Raw genomic sequence first — 22,706 nt, 5'->3', positions numbered from 1 at the left:
ACAGTCTTAAGGTTTATGAAGGGGCTTTGTATACGGGATGGTGAGACCTGCTATTGTCTGCCTTCCCTAGGAGCAGAAAAAGATTACTTGAAATGGAGGCGTGAGGAATTTGAGTCAGACATTAAGCAAAACTCTTTGCTGCCAAAAGTTACTCAATACTAGAAAGTGATTTTGAGGATTATGACAAATCAAGTAATACGCACATGAGGACAAAGAGGAATGAGAAATGGATATCGAGAGTAGTCCCAGAATAGGAATAGGATGAAAAGTTCAGGTTGTGTTTGCAATTAGCTGAGATACGGCTGTGTTTTATGTGTTTGATGATAGAAAATGGCTATAAATATACGTGTGCTGTATGAAGACACTCTTAATAGTTTTTTAAAGTATGAACTTCCTTGTAAAGTAAGGTCAGTCTTTAATTTCTGGGCTTGCCCAAAGGCAGAAGGTTAAGTTAAGCAGCATTTGCAAGTTTCTTCAATGCTAATGGTAAATGATCCCCAAACCCACTTCAACTAGTGTATGGACTGAATGAACAAACTTTTGCAAGTACTCATACTCTCTTGTAAATTTTCTCTAAAGTATCTATCTTGAACAGCATGGGGTGGGCACTTTTTTCCTAAGAGCCTACATGGAAAGAAGTCACATTGGGAGCTTCAAGGCATAATGCTGTCTACTGGCTCCACATAAACTTGGAAAACCATTTGTTTGACATTCACATTATGAAGCTATGGGCTAATAAAATTGGGAAGCTGACCAATATCCAGTAATCAAATGCAGTGGATTGGCTTCAAGGTCTTCAATAGTGTGAAAGCCCCTCTGCTTGCTGGTCTTAATGCCTGGAAGAACCTTTACCCCAGTGGTCATACAGGATGGAAAGAGCCCCCTTCTATAATGGCTAAGCGGAACACAAGTTACACATACGTGGACCTTGAGAAACTTAACAGAAGACCATGGGGGAAGGGAAGGGGAAAAAATAGTTTCAAACAAAAAGGGAGGCAAACCATAAGAGACTCTTAAATACAGAGAAAAAACTGAGGGTTGATGGGGGTGGAGCAGGGGAAAGGGGAAAATGGGTGATGGGCATTGAGGAGGGCACGTGTTAGGATCAGCACTGGGTGTTGTATGTAAGCGATGAATTATAGGAATCTACCTCCAAAACCAAGAGCACGCTACATACACTGTATGTTAGCTAACTTGACAATAAATTATATTAAAGGAGAAAAAAGAGAAGAACATGAATTACAGTGTCATTTGGGGCTCATGGTCTACAGAGCTTATCATCTCTCTCTTTTTTTTTAACATTTTAAATTTATTTTTGAGAGACCAAGACAGAGCACGAGTAGGGGACAGGCAGAGAGAGAAGAAGACACAGAACCTGAAGCAGGCTCCAGGCTCTGAACTGTCAGCATAGAACCCGACGCGGGGCTCAAACCCATGAACTATGAGATCATGACCTGAGCCGAAGTCAGACGATTAACCAACTGAACTGCCCACATGCCCTAGAGCTTATCATTTCTTAAATCTCCTTCACAGAGAAGTTTTCTGAACATGAGACCTGGATTTTTGTTTCAGGAAAAGAGCACTGAATGTAACTTTGGCGAATGGTTTCAAGTTACCCAGAGGAAGATTGTGCCCCAAACAGCCATCTCCTTCAAAACCCCCATTTTCAGTGAGTCCTGACATTTTTAAGGATCATATACAAAGCACAATTAGAATCTCTTTATGTTCACTGATCCCTGTAAATAACTCCCTTGTTTCAGACTTATTTATATGAGTTTCCCCTTCTAACTAGTCTTTGAACTCCCACTGAACAAGGATATATACATACATATTATTTACACCCCTTGCAGTACACCAACATAGGAGTTTCCATGTTGTGAGTTTTGTTGCATTAGACTGACTACATTTCTGCATCAATGTAAGGATGAATCAGGGAAGGTCTAGAAATAGAAGGCTGGTCTCCTGACTTTTTTCATGACAACTAGTCATCAGACTGTGATGCTGATGACTTTTCAGAGTTGGCTAAGAGGCCATGGTGGCTCAGTGTGCTAATGCTAAAAGAGGAAAGGACCATTGTATTTCTGGCTGTAGTAGTTATTAGCTGTGTTTGTATTTTTACTTAGATTGTCATGTTGCTGTGAATCTTTGACTTGGGCCAGACAACTTTAAAAAAAATGTTAAAATGGCACAGGATAGTAAGAAGTAAAAAGGCTTAAAGAAATGAGTGGTGCTGATTAATTATTTAATTAATAAATTAGGGGCGCCTGGGTGGCGCAGTCGGTTAAGCGTCCGACTTCAGCCAGGTCACGATCTCGCGGTCCGTGAGTTTGAGCCCCGCGTCAGGCTCTGGGCTGATGGCTCGGAGCCTGGAGCCTGTTTCCGGTTCTGTGTCTCCCTCTCTCTCTGCCCCTCCCCCATTCATGCTCTGTCTCTCTCTGTCCCAAAAATAAATAAACGTTGAAAAAAAAAATTAAGAAAAAAAATTAATAAATAGTTCGATGAAACTTTTAAATCCTTTAGCTATTCTTTTAATGCATCAGTTACATTTCCTATTATAGAAAGGGCAGACAATTAGATATCTGACAAAAGACACGAGACGTAGGGTTCTAAAAATTTTCCTGATAATCATTATGGTCACCAGTCCACACTTTTCAGTAATGCAAATATGGAAGGTGTAGATGATTTTGATTTCTTCCAAGCCCCGAATATATTAGAGAAGCTAGTGGATAGGGGAGAATAAATACCCAATATTACTTCATCTTCTTTCCATGTATTCTTTCTCTTCAGAGAAGTTTTTTAAAGTTTATTATTTTGAGAGACAGTGTGTGTGCATGTGCATGAGCAGGGGAGGGGCAGAAAGAGGGAGAGAGAGAATCCCAAGCAGGCTCCACACGATCAGCACAGAGCCTGACACAGGGTTTGAACTCATGAATTGTGAGATCATGACCTGAGCCAAAACCAAGAGCCAGAGGCTTAATCAACCGAACCACCCAGGCACCCTTCTTCAAAGAAGAAGTTTTGAAGTTCACTTTATCTATCTAGAAGTTACCTTACCAAGAATGCATATAATGCAATATAAGAAAAACAAGGGGAATTTTCAGTTAATAGAAGGTTCTGCATAAATTGGATCTGGTTATTTGAAACTTGTGCATGATTCTTTTTTTTTTTTTTTATTTAAAAAAAATTTTTTTTTAACGTTTATTTATTTTTGGGACAGAGAGAGACAGAGCATGAACTGGGGAGGGGCAGAGAGAGAGGGAGACACAGAATCGGAAGCAGGCTCCAGGCTCTGAGCCATCAGCCCAGCGCCTGATGCGGGGCTCGAACTCACGGACCGCGAGATCGTGACCTGAGCTGAAGTCGGACGCTTAACCGACTGAGCTACCCAGGCACCCCGAAACTTGTGCATGATTCTAAAAAATTATTTTTAAAAATGTTATTATTGGTTGATAACAAGATGATCTTCTCTTTTAAAAAATCTTCTGTTGTGTTACAAATCTTTGTCTTCTTCCTTCTTCTCTTTGTTTACTCTCTACCAGTTTTCTTTATTCTTGTCTTCTTTCCTCCTTGCTGTTTTCTTCCTAGCCACTCTGCTATGAAAGCAAATGCCTCTAATAACAGGTGTAGATCTGGGTAAGGAGTTGTGAGATTTGATCACAAATATCAAAAAGGAAAATCAAGTACTGGGTGAGCAGAACAAAGTGTTCTTCTATTTTTGTGCCTCTCGCTTTAATGCCCTAGCAGTGAGGCAACTACAGTTACTTCATAGGGCCTCTTGAGCATGAAATATTGTTGTCCCTGGAAATCCATTGGGGGCCACTAAAGAAAACAAAGTTTACAGTATTCTGGTGTTCATTGCCCCCCAATTCACAACCGCCCATTTGGATTGGCCTGTGTGCAGAGCTAGCACATACCTATGGCTTACTAAAGGTACAATAAAAGGTAATTCTCATCTTCCTTCTTCTCTTTGAAGATGCCCCCTTCCCACAGCAATCTCTGTGTAAACCTCTTTCTCCTTGCTATTCAGCTAGGTGCTTATTTAAATTTCTTTGCATTGTACCAGCCTAATAGATCAAGTAATTGGAAAACATACTAAAAACGATACAAAAAAAATCCACAAGAACATGTGACTGGTAACCAAATGTTTAACCTTGCTACGAAATCATTAGAAATGTAGACTAGTGCAGGGTGCCTGGATGGCTCAGTCAGTTAAGCATCTGACTTCGGCTCAGGTCACGATCTCACGATTTATGAGTTCAAGCCCCACATTGGGCTTTCTGTTGTCAACATGGAGCCTGCTTTGGATCTTCTCCCCTCTCCCTTGCCACTCCTCCCCCACCCCCACTTCTCTCTCCCTGTCCCCCCTCCCTCCCAAAAGTAAATAAACATTAAAAAAATTTTTAAGAAATGTAGACTAGTGAAAAAACATTTTACCTGCCCTGTTGGCCAAAAAATTTTAAATTGGTAATGCCCAGAGGGTGAGAGAATAGTGTAAATTGGTATCCCCTATTAGAAATAGTTTGGTACTGTCTGTCAAAATTCAAAATGGACATATTGTTTGAATAACTTCTGTAAATCTATTCTATAGAAATATAAGCTCAAGTGACTAGGAATACACCTGTGTGGTTGCTCACTGCAGTATTGTAAATAACTGGCAAGTTTTGGAAAATTCCTAAGTGTCCATCAATAGAGGAATACTTAAGTGTCATACTTAAAGTGGCCCTGCCTCTATTGACATGGAATGTATCTGTACAATTAAAAAACTTATACAGAACCAGAGGGAAAAGTTGCAGAACAAAATGTACTGCCTGTCATTTTTATAAAGATAAAACCCTCCACACGTGTGGGCACGCATATATGTTTAGATCTGGAAGAAGACAAGCCCCCATTACTAGTGGTGGTAACTGAGCAGTGGAATTGGGAGATGAGAGAATTTCACCTTCTACTTTTTTTTTGGTCTTCTTTACAGTTTATATTTTATTACAATAAGCACTTGGTTTTGTAACTAAAAGTAGTAAACTCAGAAAAATAAAACAGACAAAAAAATAACAGAACAAATATTTCTGTAAACTTGACAATTCTCCAAAGACAGAACTCAGTCCCAAGCTCAGTACCTGGCAAATGGGAGTCATTTGATATATGTGTTAAATGAAGGAGCCCTTGCTTATTCCAGTCTCTTTTCCCATGATCATGTTGGCCAAGACTTGGGCAGAAGCTTGTAAAATATGACCTGAGAACCCACAGAGAGTTTCTCTTCCTTTTTCTTCCTCCTCCCTGTCCTCAACACCATCCCTCACATCCTGCTCAGCCCTGTTATTAACCAATTTCAGGAAGATAAGAATATATACTGAAGTCTTGGGCCAGCCTTCTTAGTCAACTGAACTTTCACTTGGTCTGTTTATTAATGTAATGTGTTCCTCCATGAGTTTCCTTTTATTCATTTTACATATTGGACTTAAGGATATTTTAAAGTATATATTCTGCTCTTTTTCTTAACCCTCTCTTCTAATTTTTTCCTTCTAATTTGTTTGGTATTGTTCTCCACTTCCTAACTCCAAAATGTATTACACACTACAGTATTTGAAACAGTATTGATATCAAAGCAAACATATAGACCAGTGGAAAAGAATAGAGAGCCCGAAAATAAACCCATGCGTATATGGTCACATGATCTCCAACAAGGGTGCCAAGACCACAAAACAAAGCTAAGATGGGCTCCTCAAAAAACAAAACAAAACAAAACCCACATATCCATATGCAAAAGCATGAAATTGGATCCTTACAGCATAAACAGAATTCAACACAAAATGGATTAAAGACTTAAATGTAAGATCTGAAACTATAAAATTCATAGAAGAAAACATAAGGGGAAAAGCTTCATAATATTGGTCTTGGAATTATTTTCTGGATGTGACACCAAAGGATAGGCAACAGAAGCAAAAATAGACAAGTGGGACTACATCAAACTGAAAAGCTTCTGCATAACAAAGGAAGCAATCAGAAGAATGTAAAGGACCTATGGAATGGGAGAAAACACATGTAAACCATATATCTGATGAGCTATTAATAACCCAAAACCTATAAGGAATGCCTACAACTCCATAAAAAAGAATCCCAATTGAAAAATGGGCAAAGGATTTAGACATTTCTCCACAAAAGACCTACAAATGGCCAACAGGTGTACGAAAAAATGTTCAACATCACTAGTCATCAGGGAAATGCAAATCAACACCACAATGAGGTATCACCTCACATCTGTTAGAATAGCTATACTTTTTTAAAAAGGGGGGGGGGGAAGAAAGAAAGAACAAGTGTTGGTGAAGATGTAGAAAAATTGGAACTCCTGTGCATTTTGGGTGGGAATGTAAAATGGTGCAGCTACTATGAAAAACAGTGTGGAGTTTCCTCACAAAAATTAAAAAGAAAACCACCACATGATCTGGCAGCCTCACTTCTGGGTATTTATCCAAAAGAATTGAAAACAGGGTCTCAAAGAGATAACTGCACACCCATGTTCACTGCAGCAGTATTCACAATAGCCAAGAGATGGAAATAACCTAAATGCCCACTGATGGATGAATGGATAAAAGCCGTGTGATGTGTGTGTGTGTGTGTGTGTGTGTGTGTGTGTGTGTGTGTGTAGGGTTGTGTGTATATGCGCACACACACACACACAGTGGCATATTATTCAGCCTTAAGGAAATTATGTCACATGCTATAGAATGAATGAACTTTGAGAAAATTATGCTAAGTGAAATCAGTTAGTCACAGAAGGACAAATACTGCATGATTCCACTTATATGAGGTATCTAAAGTAGTCAAACTCATAGAAGTAGAAAGTAGAAGCAGAAAACTGCCCCAGAGGCTGTGGGGCAGGGGAGGAGGGGTGGAGAAGGAAATGGGGAGTCGAGTTTTTATTGTACAGTATGAAAAATTCTAGATATCTGCTGTACAACAGTGTGATATAGTTAACAATACTATTAAACGTTTAAGAATTTAATGAGGTAGATTTCATGTTATGTTTTTTTGTTGTTATTGTTGTTATTATTATTATATCTTTTAATCCATGAAGGAAGGAAAAGGAAAGAAAGGAAGATACTAAAAGGGCTTAAGACATACATCCATTCAGTGTCCATTTTGTTCTCACCATTTTGGCTGTTTTTGAGAAGGCTTGCATATTCCACAATTAAAGAGGGACTACATAGAAACTTAGAGGTATATTTTTTAAAGCTCTAGTCAGAGATAGGCAGGGAATTTCACACAAACAGGGAAGAGAATACAAATGCTCTGACTTTACTACTGGCCATCTCCCTTTTGGGAGGCAGCACTGCATTTCAGACAGGTCTTAAAGTTGTAGTCTGGCTAAAGATAACAAATACTCTCTTTTCAAACACCTGCCATGCTGAGACATCAGACAAAATTGCAAGAATGGCTGACTATGGTGAGATCCTTTCCATATTTCAGCCAGGTTGAACACTGAAGGGATGGATATGCTTGTTTTTCCCAGTGACAGGCAATCTCAATGTCAGTCCTTTCCTCTCTCTCTATCTCTCCCTCAGTTCCCTTCTGATTACTCTCTTGCCTTCTTTTAATTAGCTATTAAAAGAACTTGCATCTAAGCCTTCTCTTGCTTGTAGGTAGAATGTGTTACTTACTCCTGCTTTTTAGAACCCGAACTGGATAGCTTGATGAATGTTTGCTTGAAGAAATTTTTGCTACCTATTTGTGATCTTGTCATAAATTTGATTTCCATGCCTATCTCCTTGACATCAGTGTGTATTCCATGGCCAAGGTTTTATCAGTTACTATCCTGGACATTTAAGAATAAATCTAGTCAGGGGTCCCTGGGTGGCTCAGCTAGTTAAGCATCTGACTCAGGTCATAATCTCCTAGTTGGCAAGTTAGAGCCCTGCATCAGGCTCTCTGCTATCAGTGCAGAGCCCACTTCGGATCCTGTCTCTCTGTTTCTCTCTCTCCCTCTCTCTCAAAAATAAATGAGCATTAATATATATATATATATATATATATATATATATATATATACACATATAATATATATACACATATTATATATACATATGTATGTATATATGTGTGTGTGTATATATATACATATATATATATGTATATATATACACATATATATATTAAATCCAGTCAGTTCCCAAAGCCTTGCTTCTTCAGAATTTATTTTGCGACTAGTTCAGGTGATGTTTTATTTGCCTTTTTGGTTCTTTTCAGCAGTTTTACCAAAGTGATTTTTATGGAGGTATAATTCACATACAACAAACAGTTTTAGGTGTACAATATAATGATTCAATATCTGTACAGGTTGCAAATGATCACCACAATAAGTGTAGTTACCATCACCATATAAATTTACGAAACATTTTTCTTGTGATGATAATTTATAGGATTTACTCTTTCACAACCTTCAGGTATGTACTATACTATTATTGACTGCAGTCACCATGTTCTATATTACATCATGTACATACACATACATGCCATGTATGTATATACTGTACAAGCCATTACATACATGGCTTATTTACTTTATAATTGGAAATTTGTATCTCTTGACACTCTCGCCCATTTTGCATGCTCCTCCCAACCTTTCTCCCTTCTAACAAACACCATTCTTTTCTCTATCTATGAGTTTTGTTTTGTTTTTTAGATTCCACATGTAAATGAATTGATATGGTGTTTGTCTTTCTCTGTCTGGCTTATTTCACTTAATATAATACCCTCTAGGGGCGCCTGGGTGGCGCAGTCGGTTAAGCGTCCGACTTCAGCCAGGTCACGATCTCGCGGTCCGTGAGTTCGAGCCCCACGTCAGGCTCTGGGCTGATGGCTCGGAGCCTGGAGCCTGTTTCCGATTCTGCGTCTCCCTCTCTCTCTGCCCCTCCCCCGTTCATGCTCTGTCTCTCTCTGTCCCAAAAATAAATAAACGTTGAAAAAAAAAAAATTTAAAAAAAATATAATACCCTCTATGTCCATCCATGGTGTCACATGTGGCAAGATCCCATTCTTTTTTATGACCGAACAATATTCCTGTGTGTGTGTGTGTGTGTGTGTGTGTGTGTGTGTGTGTGTGTGTGTCTTTATCTGTTCGTCCATCAGTAGACACTTAAGTTGTTTCCATATCTTGGTAATTATAAATAATGCTGCAATGAAATGAGATGAATATATCTTTTCATATTACTGTTTTTGTTTTCTTGGAATAAATACCTAGTAGTAGAATTGCTGGAATAAGATACATTGGTTTTATTTTTTTATTTTTTATTTTTTTTAAAATTTTTTTTTCAACGTTTATTTATTTTTGGGACAGAGAGAGACAGAGCATGAACGGGGGAGGGGCAGAGAGAGAGGGAGACACAGAATCAGAAGCAGGCTCCAGGCTCCGAGCCATCAGCCCAGAGCCCGATGCGGGGCTCGAACTCACGGACCACGAGATCGTGACCCGGCTGAAGTCGGAAGCTTAACCGACTGCGCCACCCAGGCGCCCCAAGATACATTGGTTTTAAATGACACATTAGACCAGGTGGACTTAACAGATGTCTATAGAACATTCCATCCAAAACCAACAGCATATACATTTTTTCAAGTGCACATGGAACATTCTTCAAAACAGATCACAATGTTAGGCTATAAAATAAATCTCAATAAATTTGAGAAGATTGAAATCCTATCAAGCATCTTTTTTCTGACCACAAAGGTATGAGGGTAGAAATCAATGACAAGAAGTGGAAGAATCACAGATAAGTGGAGATTAAATGACATGCTGCTGAATAACCAGTGAGTCAATGAAGAAATCAAAGGAGAAATTAAAAAAAAAATACCCCGAGACAAATGAGAATAGGAATGCAACATACCAAAATCAGTGGGATGCAGCAAACGGAGTTCTAAGGGAAAAGTTCATAAGGGCACAGCTCCATCTCAAGAAACAAGTAAGATCTTCAGCAATCAAAATTCACGCCTGAAGGAACTAGAAAAAGAACAAACAATGCCTAAAGTTAGTAGAAAGAACAAAATAACAGAGGTCAGAGTAGAAGTAAATGAAATAGAGACTAAAAAGACAAGAGAAAAGATCGATGAAATTAACGACTGGTTCTTTGAAAAGAAACATGACAAATCTTTAGCTAGACTCACCAAGAAAACAAGAGGGAGAGCTCAAATAAATTTAGAAATAAAAAAGAAGTTATAATTGATACCACAGAAGAACAAAGGAATATAAGAGACTACTATGAACAATTATATGCCAGCAAGTTGTACATATCCATGACATGGGTAAATTGCTAGAAAACCAATCTTCTAAGACTAAATCATAGTAAATCTGAACAGACTGGTTGCTAGTAAGGAGATTGAATGAGTAATCAAAAACCTACCAGTAACAAAAGCCCAAGACCGGATAGTGTCCCTAGGAATTCTATCAAACATTCAAAGAAGATTTAATACCTATACTTCTCAAACTCATCCAAAAAATTAGAGGAAGGAATGCTTCCAATCTCATTTTAAAAGGCCAGCGTTACCCTGATACTGAAACCAGACATGAGCACCACACCAAAAAAGGAAAACTACAAACCAATATCCCTGATGAACATAGATGCAAAAATCCATGACCAAATATTAGCAAACCAAATTCCGCAGCACATTAAAAGGATTATATATCATGATCAAGTGGGATTTATTCCAGGGATACAAGGATAGTTAAGTATCTGTAAATCAGTCAGTGTGATACATCTCATTAACAAAATGAAGAATAAAAATCATCATCTCAATAGATGCAGAAAAAGCACTTGACAGAATTCAACATCCATATATGATAAAAAATGATCAACAAGCCCACAGCTAATATCATACTCAAGACTGAAAAGCTGAAAGCTTTTCCTCTAAGATCAGGATCAAGACAAGGATGCCTTCTCTTGCCACTTTTACTCAACATAGTACTGAGAACTAGCCAGAGTAATTAGGCAAGAAAAGAAATAAAAAGCAACTAGAAAGGAAAGGAGGAGGTAAGACTGTAACTATTTGCAAATAATGTGATTTTATATATAGAAAACCCTAAAGACTCCACCCAAAACTGTTAGAACTAATAAATGAATTCAGTAAAGTCTCAGGGTATAAAATAAATACACAAAAATCTGTTGCATTTCTATATACTAGCAGTGAGCAATCAGAGAAATTAAGAAAATAATCCCATTTATAATTATATCAAAAATAATAAAATATATAGGAATAAATTTAACCAAGGAGGTGACAGACCAATACACTGCAAAGTGTAAGACACTGATGAAAGAAACTAAAGGCACAAATGAATGTAAAGATATTCTGTGCTTATGGATTAGAAGAATTAATATTGTCAAAATGTCTGTACTACCCAAAGCAATCTACAGATTCAGTGCAATCCCTATCAAAATTTCAATGTCGTTTTTCACAGAAATAGAAAAAATAATCCTAAAATGTGTGTATAGAACCACAAAAGACCTCAAATAGCCAATGCAGTCTTGAGAAAGAAAAACAAAGCCGAAGTGATTTTTTTTTTTTAGATAACTAAACTCTAGACTTCATAAGGGCAAGGACTTGATCTGTCTCAAGCACCTCCATATCCTCAGGGTCCAAAGCAGTGCCAGGCACATAGAATATTCACAGAATATTCACAGAATATATATTCGTGTGTGTGTGTGTATATATATGTAGAGAGAGAGATAGGGGGAGAGAGAGAGAGTATGTGCAGGGAAAAGGGGCAGAGAGAGAGAGAGAGAGAGAGAAAATCCCAAGCAGGCTTCAGGTTCAGCACAGAGCCTGACATGGGGCTCAATTCTACGACTCTGGGTTCATGATCTGAGCCGAAATCAAGAGTTGATTGCTCAACCGACTGAGTGAGCCACCTAGGTGCCCACAAATCATTTCACGTTAAATTTGTGTTCTCAACCTAAGAAAAAGCCAGAAATTGCTTTAAAAAAAATTTTTTTTAACGTTTATTCATTTTTGAGGCAGAGAGAGACAGAGCATGAACAGGGGAGGGTCAGAGAGGGGGAGACACAGAGTCCGAAACAGGCTCCAGGCTCTGAGCTGTCAGCACAGAGCCTGACGCAGGGCTCGAACCCATGGACCGCGAGATCATGACCTGAGCCAAAGCCGGCCGCTCAATGGACTGAGCCACCCAGGAGCCCCGAAATTGCTTTTTTAAACAAAATATTTGAGGGGCGCCTGGGTGGCTCAGTCGGTTAAGCGTCTGACTTCAGCTCAGGTCATGATCTCATGGCTCGTGACTTCAAGCCCTGTGTAGGGCTCTATGCTGATAGCTCAAAGCCTGCAGCCTGCTTTGGGTTCTTTGTCTTCCTCCTCTCTTTATGCCCATCCCCAACATGTGCTCTTTCTCTCTGTCAAGAATAAATAAACATGGGGCACCTGGATGGCTCAGTTGGTTAAGCCTCCGACTGGCTCAGGTCGTGATCTTGCTGTTTCTGAGTTAGAGCCCCGCATCAGGCTCTGTGCTGACAGCTTGGAGCCTGGAGCCTGCTTCGGATTCTGTGTCTCATTCTTTCTCTGCTCCTCCCTTGATTTTGCGCGCTCTCTCTCTCTCTCTCTCTCAAAAATGAATAGATATTTAGAAAAAAAATAAACATTAAAAAAGTTTTTAAAAAAAGAAAATATTTGATTAGATATAATCTCTTTTGTTTTTGTATATAAAAAAAATAAAAAGACCAAGTACCTACCTTCCTAATTCCTTTAAAAACTCTTGAAATTCTGTATCTCCCAGGAATCTTTCTCTAAGACTATTGAAATTATTAAACACATTGGACTGAAAAATCAAATTTCCTTTTATTCGGATAAAATCTTGGTATTTACTATATTTTAGGTCTAATAGTTACATAAAAGTAGCCATTCTGAGAAGGGAGAGGAAATATGAGGTTTGGCAATAATTGATTGAGGATCAACTGATAAATCGGTAATTAGACAATCTTGGAACAAACTCCTTTTGTTCCTTATTGCTCAACCAGCAGGTAACTCAGTCGGTCCAGGGCCAATATAAATGCAGGTGCTTGTTGCTGTCTGTGTCTTCATTATATTTTGGTAAATTTATAAGTACCTAAGTGGGAGGGGAAACACAGCTGTTTCATTTAATTTGTATTTGGTCCAACAAAGTGCATTAAAAAATAAAGCTTATGATTTGGTGATGTTTGGTGTGCATTTTCTGTTGGTTTTTGTAGCTGTGTCACATGAGAGAAAAGATCTCCTGCCCCCCCCCCCCCCCCCCGCCCCCTTAGTCGTGACTGTGTGATATGTTAGAAGGAACTGATTTGGCTGACTAGTTTTAAAGAAGACAAAACTATGAAGAGCTCTCTCTTCAGAATTGGCAGTGAGGTGTTTGGAGTTTATAAAAAGAGTGTAAAGTTTTGATATATATTATTAAAAAGCAATTTTAAGCAATTTAAAATTAAGGCTTAATGTACAAAGTATTACATTGTTAATAAATTTCATATATTGAAAAAATAAAAAGTAAAAATGTAGGAATAGTATGTAAATTAGTACAATGCAGGGAGAATTAAATAATGAACATAAAGCATTTATAAAAGTGTAAAAAAATAAAAATAAAGTGATTCTAAAAAAAAAAAGTATTACATTGTTTATATTAAAAATAGCACAAGAAGAGGAAATTTTATTTAAATCTATGTTAAGAATATATTATATGAGGTGTTTTACAGATATTATGCAAGTTTTAGAATCAATATAAAAAAAAAATGTAGTCAAGCCCTATCCCTGAGGAAGAAATTAAACTCCTCCTAGAGGGTAAGTCACTTTTCCAAGGCCATTATCACTTTTAAACAGCTAACCAGCTGATCTTCCCACTGAAATCCCACTGATCTTCCCTCTAAACCACTAAGCAGATGACACAGCCAAGAAGATTAAAGGCTATTGAAGTGACCTAGGAAGTTGCAATGTGGAAATATGCCAATGATAAGTAGAAAAGCTGGATATAAAATTACACATATATTGCAATAACAGTTTAGTTAATTAAGTGTTTGAATAAAAAGATCTGAGTATAATATCATAAAGATTTTAGCACTTATGTTAGACTAGCAGAGTTTGGGGTGGTGTTTTTCCTTTATTTTCTAAAATAGCTATAGTTAGGGGCACCTGTGTACCCACTCTTGATTTAGGCTCAGGTCATGATCTCACAATTTTTGAGGTCTCAGCCTCCGCGCTGACAGTGAGGAGCTTACTTGGGATTCTCCTTCCTTCTCCCTCTTTCTCTGCCTCTCCCCCACTTCCACACATGTGCTCTCTCGCTCTCAAAATAAATAAATATTTTTTTAAAAATCTACAGTTGCGGATAAGTCACTTTAGTTTTAAAATCTTATTAAAATAGAGTGTAGCATCAGTTTAATTCATCAAAGTATCTAAAAATCTTAATGTTTTTGGTATGCTTCTGAAAGATTGTACAGTTATCTGAGTGTGTATTAACTTTGTTTTTAAATTCCAGATCATCAAGTTATTGGATGGAAAGCGATCTCAAACTGTGGGAATCTTGATATCTAGTTTGCATTTAGAAATGAAGGATATCCAGCAGGGTAAGTCTTCTCTGTTGCTTTTTTCCAACTTTAAAATTTTTCAACATTTTATTGTGAAAAGTTTTAAATGTATAAATTATTAGAATGCCATATAATAAATCCCATGTACTCAGTAGCTACAAAACTACCAGTTCATTCCTGTTTCATCTGAAGTACCCTCTCTCATCAGCTGGACTCTTGTAAAGTCATCCCACCATTTACAATTCATCTGTTAAAAATGTCAGAACACTGATAAAAGTTAAGAGATGCTTTTTCAAGCATAATTCTAGTGCCATTATCGTGCATTTAAAAATATTTATGATAATTTCTCAGTATTATCATATATGTAATTCTAATTTCCCTGATTGTATACATGCTAATTCATCCATTTGTTTACAATTAGTTTGAGGACCCAGACAAATTTCGTGCATTGCCTTTGCTGTGTCCCTCAGTTTTCTTTTAATCTAGAAGTTTCTGCACTCCATCGTATTTCTTTTTTTCCTTTGTAATTATTATTATTATTATTTTTTAAGAAATCAGGTCATTTGTCCTGTGGACTTTCCCACATTTTAGATGTTCTGATTGCATTGCTGTGTTCTCATTTATTATATTTTTCTGTACCCATGTGGTTCCTGTAAATTGTTAGTTTGATCTAGAGACTTCATCTGAGTAGGGTGACACTCACTTCATGAGTGCTCTTGTATATTATATCAAGAAATACATAATATCTATTTGTTTATGTTGTTAGTGGATTCATGATTTCATTAGAAGTGCAAAATAATTATAACGCTAACTCCATCAATTCTTCATTAGCTGGAATACTTCTGTGGAGGAACACTTTTCATGCACTTGGCTATGTCATTGTTTTTTAATCCCTTCTTTTTTTTCAAATGGTATTATTTCAACTTAGTTATCTTTGGCATAATTTAAAATATGACCTTTAAAAAGAGGAAATATTACTTCCATCTATTTTTCTTCGTCTTTAGAAAAGTAGACCAAAACCCATCTTACCTTTTTGAAATCTGTGTTTTCATGTAAACAACACTCCCCTTTCTCAGTAATCATTTATATGTAATCTTTATTTTGACATGTCATTGATAATATTTTCTGAATAGTAATCTCTCATAGATGGTTTCAGTAGAATTTAGCATGGGTTTAGCAGTGGAGGCAATTTCAAACCACATTGTCCTTCAGGTTTCAGTCTTTGTTGCCTCACGTTTGTTTCACTCTGGTGCACCACAGAAGGCTCCCAGAGGTCCCGAACCAAAAGACACTCAAAATATACACAAGAGTTCTCCTCTCAAAGGAGTTTTGCTTTATTGCAAACATTAAAAATTCTACATAAAGCTAAAAATATTCTGAATTGGATGATAGTCATAGTATTCAAATGAACTGTTTGTAATATTTAAGCTTAATTAAGTAGAAATAAATACATAAGTGTAAATATTAAACCTCAGAAAATGTTGCAGGAGTGGATTTGAATCTGGACAGGGGTAGCTAAAGGGGTCCACCATCACCATTAGAAAGGGATTCTTTAGTGATTTTAGGGGTTAGATCTTCTAGAAGAATTGAGTTTCATTTCAAACCAGGAAACTGTCATGCTAGTGAAAAAGTGGAACAGATAAATCAGCAGGAAAGTTTATAGCCGTTTGTCATAGAGACTGAGTTTTTTATGTAGTCTGAATTTGGAAAGGAATTCTCCAGATCTAGCGGCCGAGTCTTATCCTCAACAACAGTATTCTTCCTAAGTTTGCTTGGTTTCATCATGATGATGTGTGGTGCTGTGGATATGAATCTTCACAATGGCGGCAGCACCTTAGACTTTATTCAGTTCTTTTTAGGCACATCCTGCTGTGGTATATCAGATGGCCGTATGATGAGAGTCATTCCAGCCATGTGGTGTTCCATTTACCAACTCCGGACTATAAACCTTCTTTCCATGGCACCTCAGCCTTGTTGGAGTGAACGCTCCTTGTGAGTTAGATAAGAGATGAGTTCACCCATACCTTTTCCAGTATTCTACTCTAGGTGAGAACATGCTTACCTGAAGCACTAGCAAACTTACATGTTAGTGTTAGAAATGTCACTTGTAGCATCATAGATTTCTAGCACTTGTGGGCACCATTTTAGTCCTTTCTCCTTTTTCAAGCACCTCCATTCCCCACCACAGAGTTGGCTCCTAAGTTCTTAAAAAAAAAAAAAATCACCTCTATTCCATGTCTTCATTTAGTAATGCATTCCAGATGAACATAACCCGAGCTTAATTTTTCTTTAGAACCATTTGACTGACACTGGCATCTGAAGGTCACTTAGGAGCCCGAGCTGTGTCAGTTACATTTCATTCTGAGTCTGTGTCTGGTCGTGAATGGAATGCACTTGGCCTTGTGTTGTCATCCTGATGAAAGGACTCCCTGTGCTGATGTTGGCCCACAATGCGTGTTTTAATGTGAGAGGGGCTGCAGTGAGATCTGATTGGGGCTGGCCAGCTGGCAGCCAGGCAAGGTCGCACAGCACATCAGCCCTGGTGAAATGACCACAATTAAGAGGCCATCCTTCAGCCTTTGGTCATATATTCATCTTTGTCAGTGCACAAAGACAGATGCACTAACTCGCATTTTCCAAACTCACAAGATGCTGATGTATAAACCAAAAAGTGAGAGGATACACTTAGAGAAAAGACTTTTCCTTTGTCATGATGAAAATGTTTCTCACCTCTGATCATTGTTACCTCCTTATCACTTGCCTCTCCTTGGCATTGTATCTTTGTTTATGCTCTTTCTCCCCTAACTGGGATCACAGGTTGGTCACCTTGATAATGGTTTAGGTACATCCATTCACAATTACCTCCCATAGATGGATAATCCAGTATTTCCTGGTTCAAGTCTTAAAAAACAACCTTGTCTTCCTTATTTGTAAGGGTGGTTCCTTCTCTGTTGTCCAGTAGACACTGCCTTTGATACGTATTCAAGAAGTGGGATTTTGAGGCTCTGTACCTCCAGGTCTTAGAGATAGCAAGTTTGCTCCTTTATGTCATGTTGTTTTTCTTTTCTAAGAATTTCTCTGATAATAAAGCTTTGTTTACAACTCATTGGGCTAATGTAGCACATATAAAGTCATTCAATATTTAAAATTTTAATTTAATTAAGAAAAATAGACCAAACCTTAGAATAGATGGAATCAGAATGTCATATATTCATTTTGGTGCATTTGGGCAAAAACTTCCTTCCTTCCTACCTTCCTACCTTCCTGCCTTCCTACCTTCCTGCCTTCCTGCCTCCCCTCCCTCAGTAAACATGGATTGAATACCAGTTGTTGTTGTTGTTGTTGTTGCTGTTTAATATAATTTATTGTCAAATTGGCTTCCATACAACACCCAGTGCTCATCCTGACAAGTTGAATGCCAGTTTTGTATCAGGTACCATGACAGCCACAGAACACAAGATCCAGTCTCGAACATTCTCAGGAGTGCACAGGATGGTGGGAGAGATGTGCATAGCAGCCCAAGTGGACAATAGAGCTGCTTACGAAATAACAGCATAGCATCTGGACTCCTGTAAAACTCGAGCCTTAGTGGACAGAACAGTGGTCATCACACAGAGAAGCTTTTCCAACTAAGGAAAGAAGGCATGCGAGGAGGAGGTCCTGCTGGAATCTATGGATCCCATGTGAATGCGGGTTGTTTCAGGCCTTGGGGCTAGAAAGGCAAGCAGCGTCCAGAACAGGAGGAGCCCTGAATATCGTCATATCATCATGCAAAATTGAGATATTATCTCATCAGTAACAGGGAGACAGAATTTAAGAGTTTCAGTCCCGTGATCTAATTTTGAATACAGAACCACCTCTCAGGCTGTGGGAGATGGGCTTGCAAGGCCTTGCGTGCTGTGGCCTCAGCTGGTCCCTCTTACTTTCCTTGGCTGTTCTTGTTCCCCGCCTCACTGCACGCTAACCACAACAGAACTCTTTGATTGCTTAAAATGGCCAAGTTCTTTTCTTCTTCTGTGTCTTTGAAGGCATAGCACTTTTTGAGTGAGCCACATGGCACATTCCCTATGTTTGAAATGCTTTTCTGCCCCACCATAGCTAGCTTCTTTCCTTTGCTAGGTTTTGGCATATAGAATCTCCCTCAGAGACCCTCCCTTCAATTGAAGCTACCCTAAGTTAATTCTCGTATGTTCTACACAGCTCTCATGACTTCATTTGTTCATTTACTGATGTTTTCATCTACATCTACCATCAGAGTGTAAGTTCTGAGATGGAGATTGCTCAGTGATGTGTCCCTAGCACCTTGCAAATGTGCCTGGCACCTGAATGATGATCATCCATCCAGTATCTACTGAATGGGTAAATAGAAATCATCCTGAAGGTGGATAAATCTGCTAGAAAGGGATTGTGGGGCTTCTGGGTGGCTCAGTCGGTTGAGCATCTGACTTGGGCTCAGGTCATGATCTCATAGGTTGTGAGTTCAACCTCCACGTCGGCCTCTGTGCTGACAGCTCAGAGCCTGGAGCCTGCTTTAGATTCTGTGTCTCCTGCTCTCTCCGCCCCTCTACTGCTCACACTCTCTCAAAAATAAATAAACATTAAAAAAATTTAAAAATCTGTTGGAAAAGGATTGTGATGATTGAGATAATAAATGGTGAAGGCCAGAACTAAGGGGTTATCTATAGAAATGTATGGAGAGCACATACAAGGGCTATTTGCAGAGAGAATTGCTTCATTTAGCCACATCAGAGGCAATTTGTGACAGAGAAGTCGTATATGTACATTGGATTTCTGGCTTCAACAGGAATGTATATAAGTACCAAAACATAAACTGGAAATACAGAAGAAAAAGTATAAGTAGAAGCAAAAAGATCAATTCGGTTTTAGATGATCTGAGGCCGAAATGACTGGAGACATTGAAGCTATTGTATTCACCTAGCGTCTGAAAAGTCTAGTCTGATGCTAAGTAGATAGGGCTATGTTGGAGATACGATGTCTCCAAAAAGGTAACCACCTTTATCGCTTTCTCTCTACCCAAGATGGTATTGTACAGCTTGGAGAAAGCTGGGTCTCTAAACTGACTGAAGTTTAAAGCACTGCATGACTAAAGGCAGGACCTTGGTTGTGGGGGAAGAATGGCTTCAGGAGACTGACCATAATACCCACAGCACTTGTATTTGGTCCAGGAGAGACTCTGAATAAGTGATTTACTTCTTGCTGGCTTTCCATCTGCTAAACTGGATGACTTGTGTTTAGAAGCATTTTGGCATCCTTGGACGCAGTGACTGCCTACATGATTGCAAATTAGTGTTTTCATTCCACGTTAGTGATTTCCTCTCATTCTTTTCCCAGGGGAGATGGAAAATTGCTGTTGACTGTTCTTGACATAAACCTCTGTATGCCTTGCAACACACTAGGTGCCAGAAACCTCTTGGCATTCATTTGGAATTTCCCGTACACTCACAATTTATATTTATAATATTTAATCTAACATCAAAATAAAACATTGTTCAGTTCTTACCAGTCCAGAATCTCAGTTTGGGAATTCAGTTGCATCAAAGACTATCTTTCTGTTTACGAATCTCAAATCAAAATGTGGGAGGATGCCAGTTAGTTACATGCCCAGAATCTAAGACCCAGATCTGAGAATGCCCACTGGACTTTGCTCCCTTTTACCTATTAATTTCTAGAAATCTCTGTCCATGTTTATGCCAGGTGTCTAAAACATAATTTTACCAGGCATCTGAAATTCACCACGAATTGCCTAGGATTTTCCTGAGGAACATTCTAATTCTAGCCTGGAAGACCCTTTACTGAAAGCAGGTGGTCTCCAAATTTTTTATTGTGCACTCTACCAGTAAAAAGTTTCAGAACACACTTCTTAAGCTCTGTTTTCTAAAACATGTATCTCATATAAATGTGTGACAGAACTAATACCCACATTATAAAACAAATGCCAAAATGTGAATTAAGGTGATATTCATATTATTTTTAAATGGCTTGCTAATTTCTCTGGCTTTGGGTTCTCATTGGCTAATATCTCAAGGCTCAGTATAAAAACAGGGATGGACTCATTATTAACAATAGTGTATTTAAACCCATGCTTCAAATAGTCCCTTGATAAATTCTCTTATAATATATCGGGGTCAGTGTCTTGGCAAATCTGATTCAACTCTCCTTGCTTTTAACTCATTGCATGACTGGTGGAGAACTTGTACTGGCAGTCAGAGTGTCTGCTCTGCCATTTTCTTATTGTTGATGGATTATTTTGGGGGGTTTCTCTGCAGGAACCTTCTTTTCTTAACTTTTTTTTTTTAACATTTATTCTTTTTTGAGAGACGGAGACAGAGTGTGAGCAGGGAAGGGGCAGAAAGAGGGGGAGACACAGAATGTGAAGCAGGCTCCAGGCCCTGAGCTGTCAGCTAAAAGCCTGATGCAGGGCTCGAACTCACGAACTGTGAGATCATGACCTGGAGCCAAAGTCGGACCCTTAACCAACTAAGCCGCCCAGGTGCCCCATCTGCAGGAACCTTCTGAAGCCAACTTGTTTATTTTATCCAGTTTAGCTAAAACCAGATTGTAGAATCAGAATACTTCATTTAAGTGGGCCCCCCAAAACCGCAGTATATTGAAAGTAAAAGAACAAGTAAGGATGCCACATAAGAAGGAGTTTACCCACCAAAGGTGACATGTGATCCCGAGCTGCTGACATACTGAATGAAGGTGTCAGGGTCAGTCAACTTACTGAATATTAAAAGACCTCAATTTTTAAAATGAGCTCTGGGTGAATGGAAACCATAGCCCTAATACTTCCCTTCCCTTTCCCACCTTCTTCTTCCTCTGAGTCTGAAACACCTGAGCAGCAGGGTTCCCACCCACCCCTTTCTAAACCACTGTACATTCCTTCACTCACAGAGCTGAGTCCTGAAAGCAGAGGGTGGCATTTCTTTGTACTTTACCTTCAGGCAACTGGCTGAGACCATCCAATCTGCCCGGAATGTAATTTTGGCTTAAAAGAACCAGAACTAATGGAAGAACAGAAGCAGCTTAACCCAAACTGTTTCTCATTCCACTGCCCTACGGAGAATAGAATGGAGGAAGGAGGGGAGGTTTTGTGAATTCTGCGCCTGTGTCCTTCTTTGAGGTTTGGACCATGGACAATTTTAATTACACCTATAAAATGGTACCTTGGGCACCTTCGGGCATAGTACATGCCTGAACTTAGGTGAGAATTGGGAGTTTTGCTTTATAAGACTGAGTGATTTTGAGTTTTGGCAATAGACAAGTGTCCCTTTTGGGACAGTCCTTTCTTCTACCTCCCAGCCAGCTCCCGCTGACTATGTCATTTACACTTGCCTTCTCTTTCCATCAAAGCCCAAATTAAGGTCTGTACCAACTAGTATGACACATTAGCAGGCATTTGGTGATGTAGGTAAGACTGTAAGTATAGGCCCTTGATAGTTCTTGCTCTTTATGGGACTGGAGGCAAGTTTTGTTTGTGTTTCTTCATTCTTTGTGCCTTTGCTGTTCCTTTTAGTCTGTTCCAGCATGCAATTTTAATACCTTTAAAAAAAAAATAAGACTTTATATTACTCTAGCTTGTATTTTCTTTTTATATTTATATTTTCTTTCAAGACAATGCCTTTTCAATGCCTCATTTCTAGTTTTTAGAAATTTTTTGCTCTGACTTTGCAATACTGATGATTTTGAATAACTGCAAATAGTTCACAAAGATTGAAGTTAGACTGTTTTCTTATGCATATTGTGATAGCATATTAGGACTGTATTAAATATTAGTGATTATTAAATAATGGTGAGTGTATGGTTGTGTATAAGACACAAACGGAATTTTTGTAGCATGAGGCATATCTGGTTCCCACTGGGAGGCTGTTGATTAATGTAAAAAAAAGCATGTAATGCCATTTAGAGACCACAGTGTTTGTGTAGACTGTTGTGGGGAGTTGGCTCACTGAGTTTTTTGTTTGTTTTTTAAGATGGTAAGGATTTTAGGTGGAGGGATTATTTATAGCCTAACACTTATAAAGGATAAAAGAAGTATAATCCTAGTCCAGTAAATTTGATTATGGAACTGAGCTTGGGAAATCAAGCTGTCTGACCTCATGCCTTAGTTTCACCATGTGTAAAACTAGGTCCAGCAGCAGCACC

The 22,706-nt window shown here is 38.5% G+C and overlaps 1 protein-coding gene across 2 annotated transcripts in view; it reads left to right on the top strand.

Moving 5' to 3' along the window:
- FMN1 (formin 1) overlaps window positions 1–22,706 on the top strand; it is a 394,550-nt gene that overhangs the window by 218,238 nt on the left and 153,606 nt on the right. For both annotated transcript variants that reach the window (XM_030318570.1, XM_030318571.1), the window contains one exon: window positions 14,492–14,579. In XM_030318570.1, the coding sequence (XP_030174430.1) occupies window positions 14,492–14,579 (88 nt within the window). The remainder of the gene's footprint in view (window positions 1–14,491; window positions 14,580–22,706) is intronic.

Source organism: Lynx canadensis, chromosome B3 (assembly GCF_007474595.2).
Source record: "Lynx canadensis isolate LIC74 chromosome B3, mLynCan4.pri.v2, whole genome shotgun sequence".
NCBI lineage: Eukaryota > Metazoa > Chordata > Mammalia > Carnivora > Felidae > Lynx > Lynx canadensis.
The sequence above is the reverse complement of the archived record's forward strand: the minus strand, read 5'-3'. Positions and strand labels throughout refer to the sequence as shown.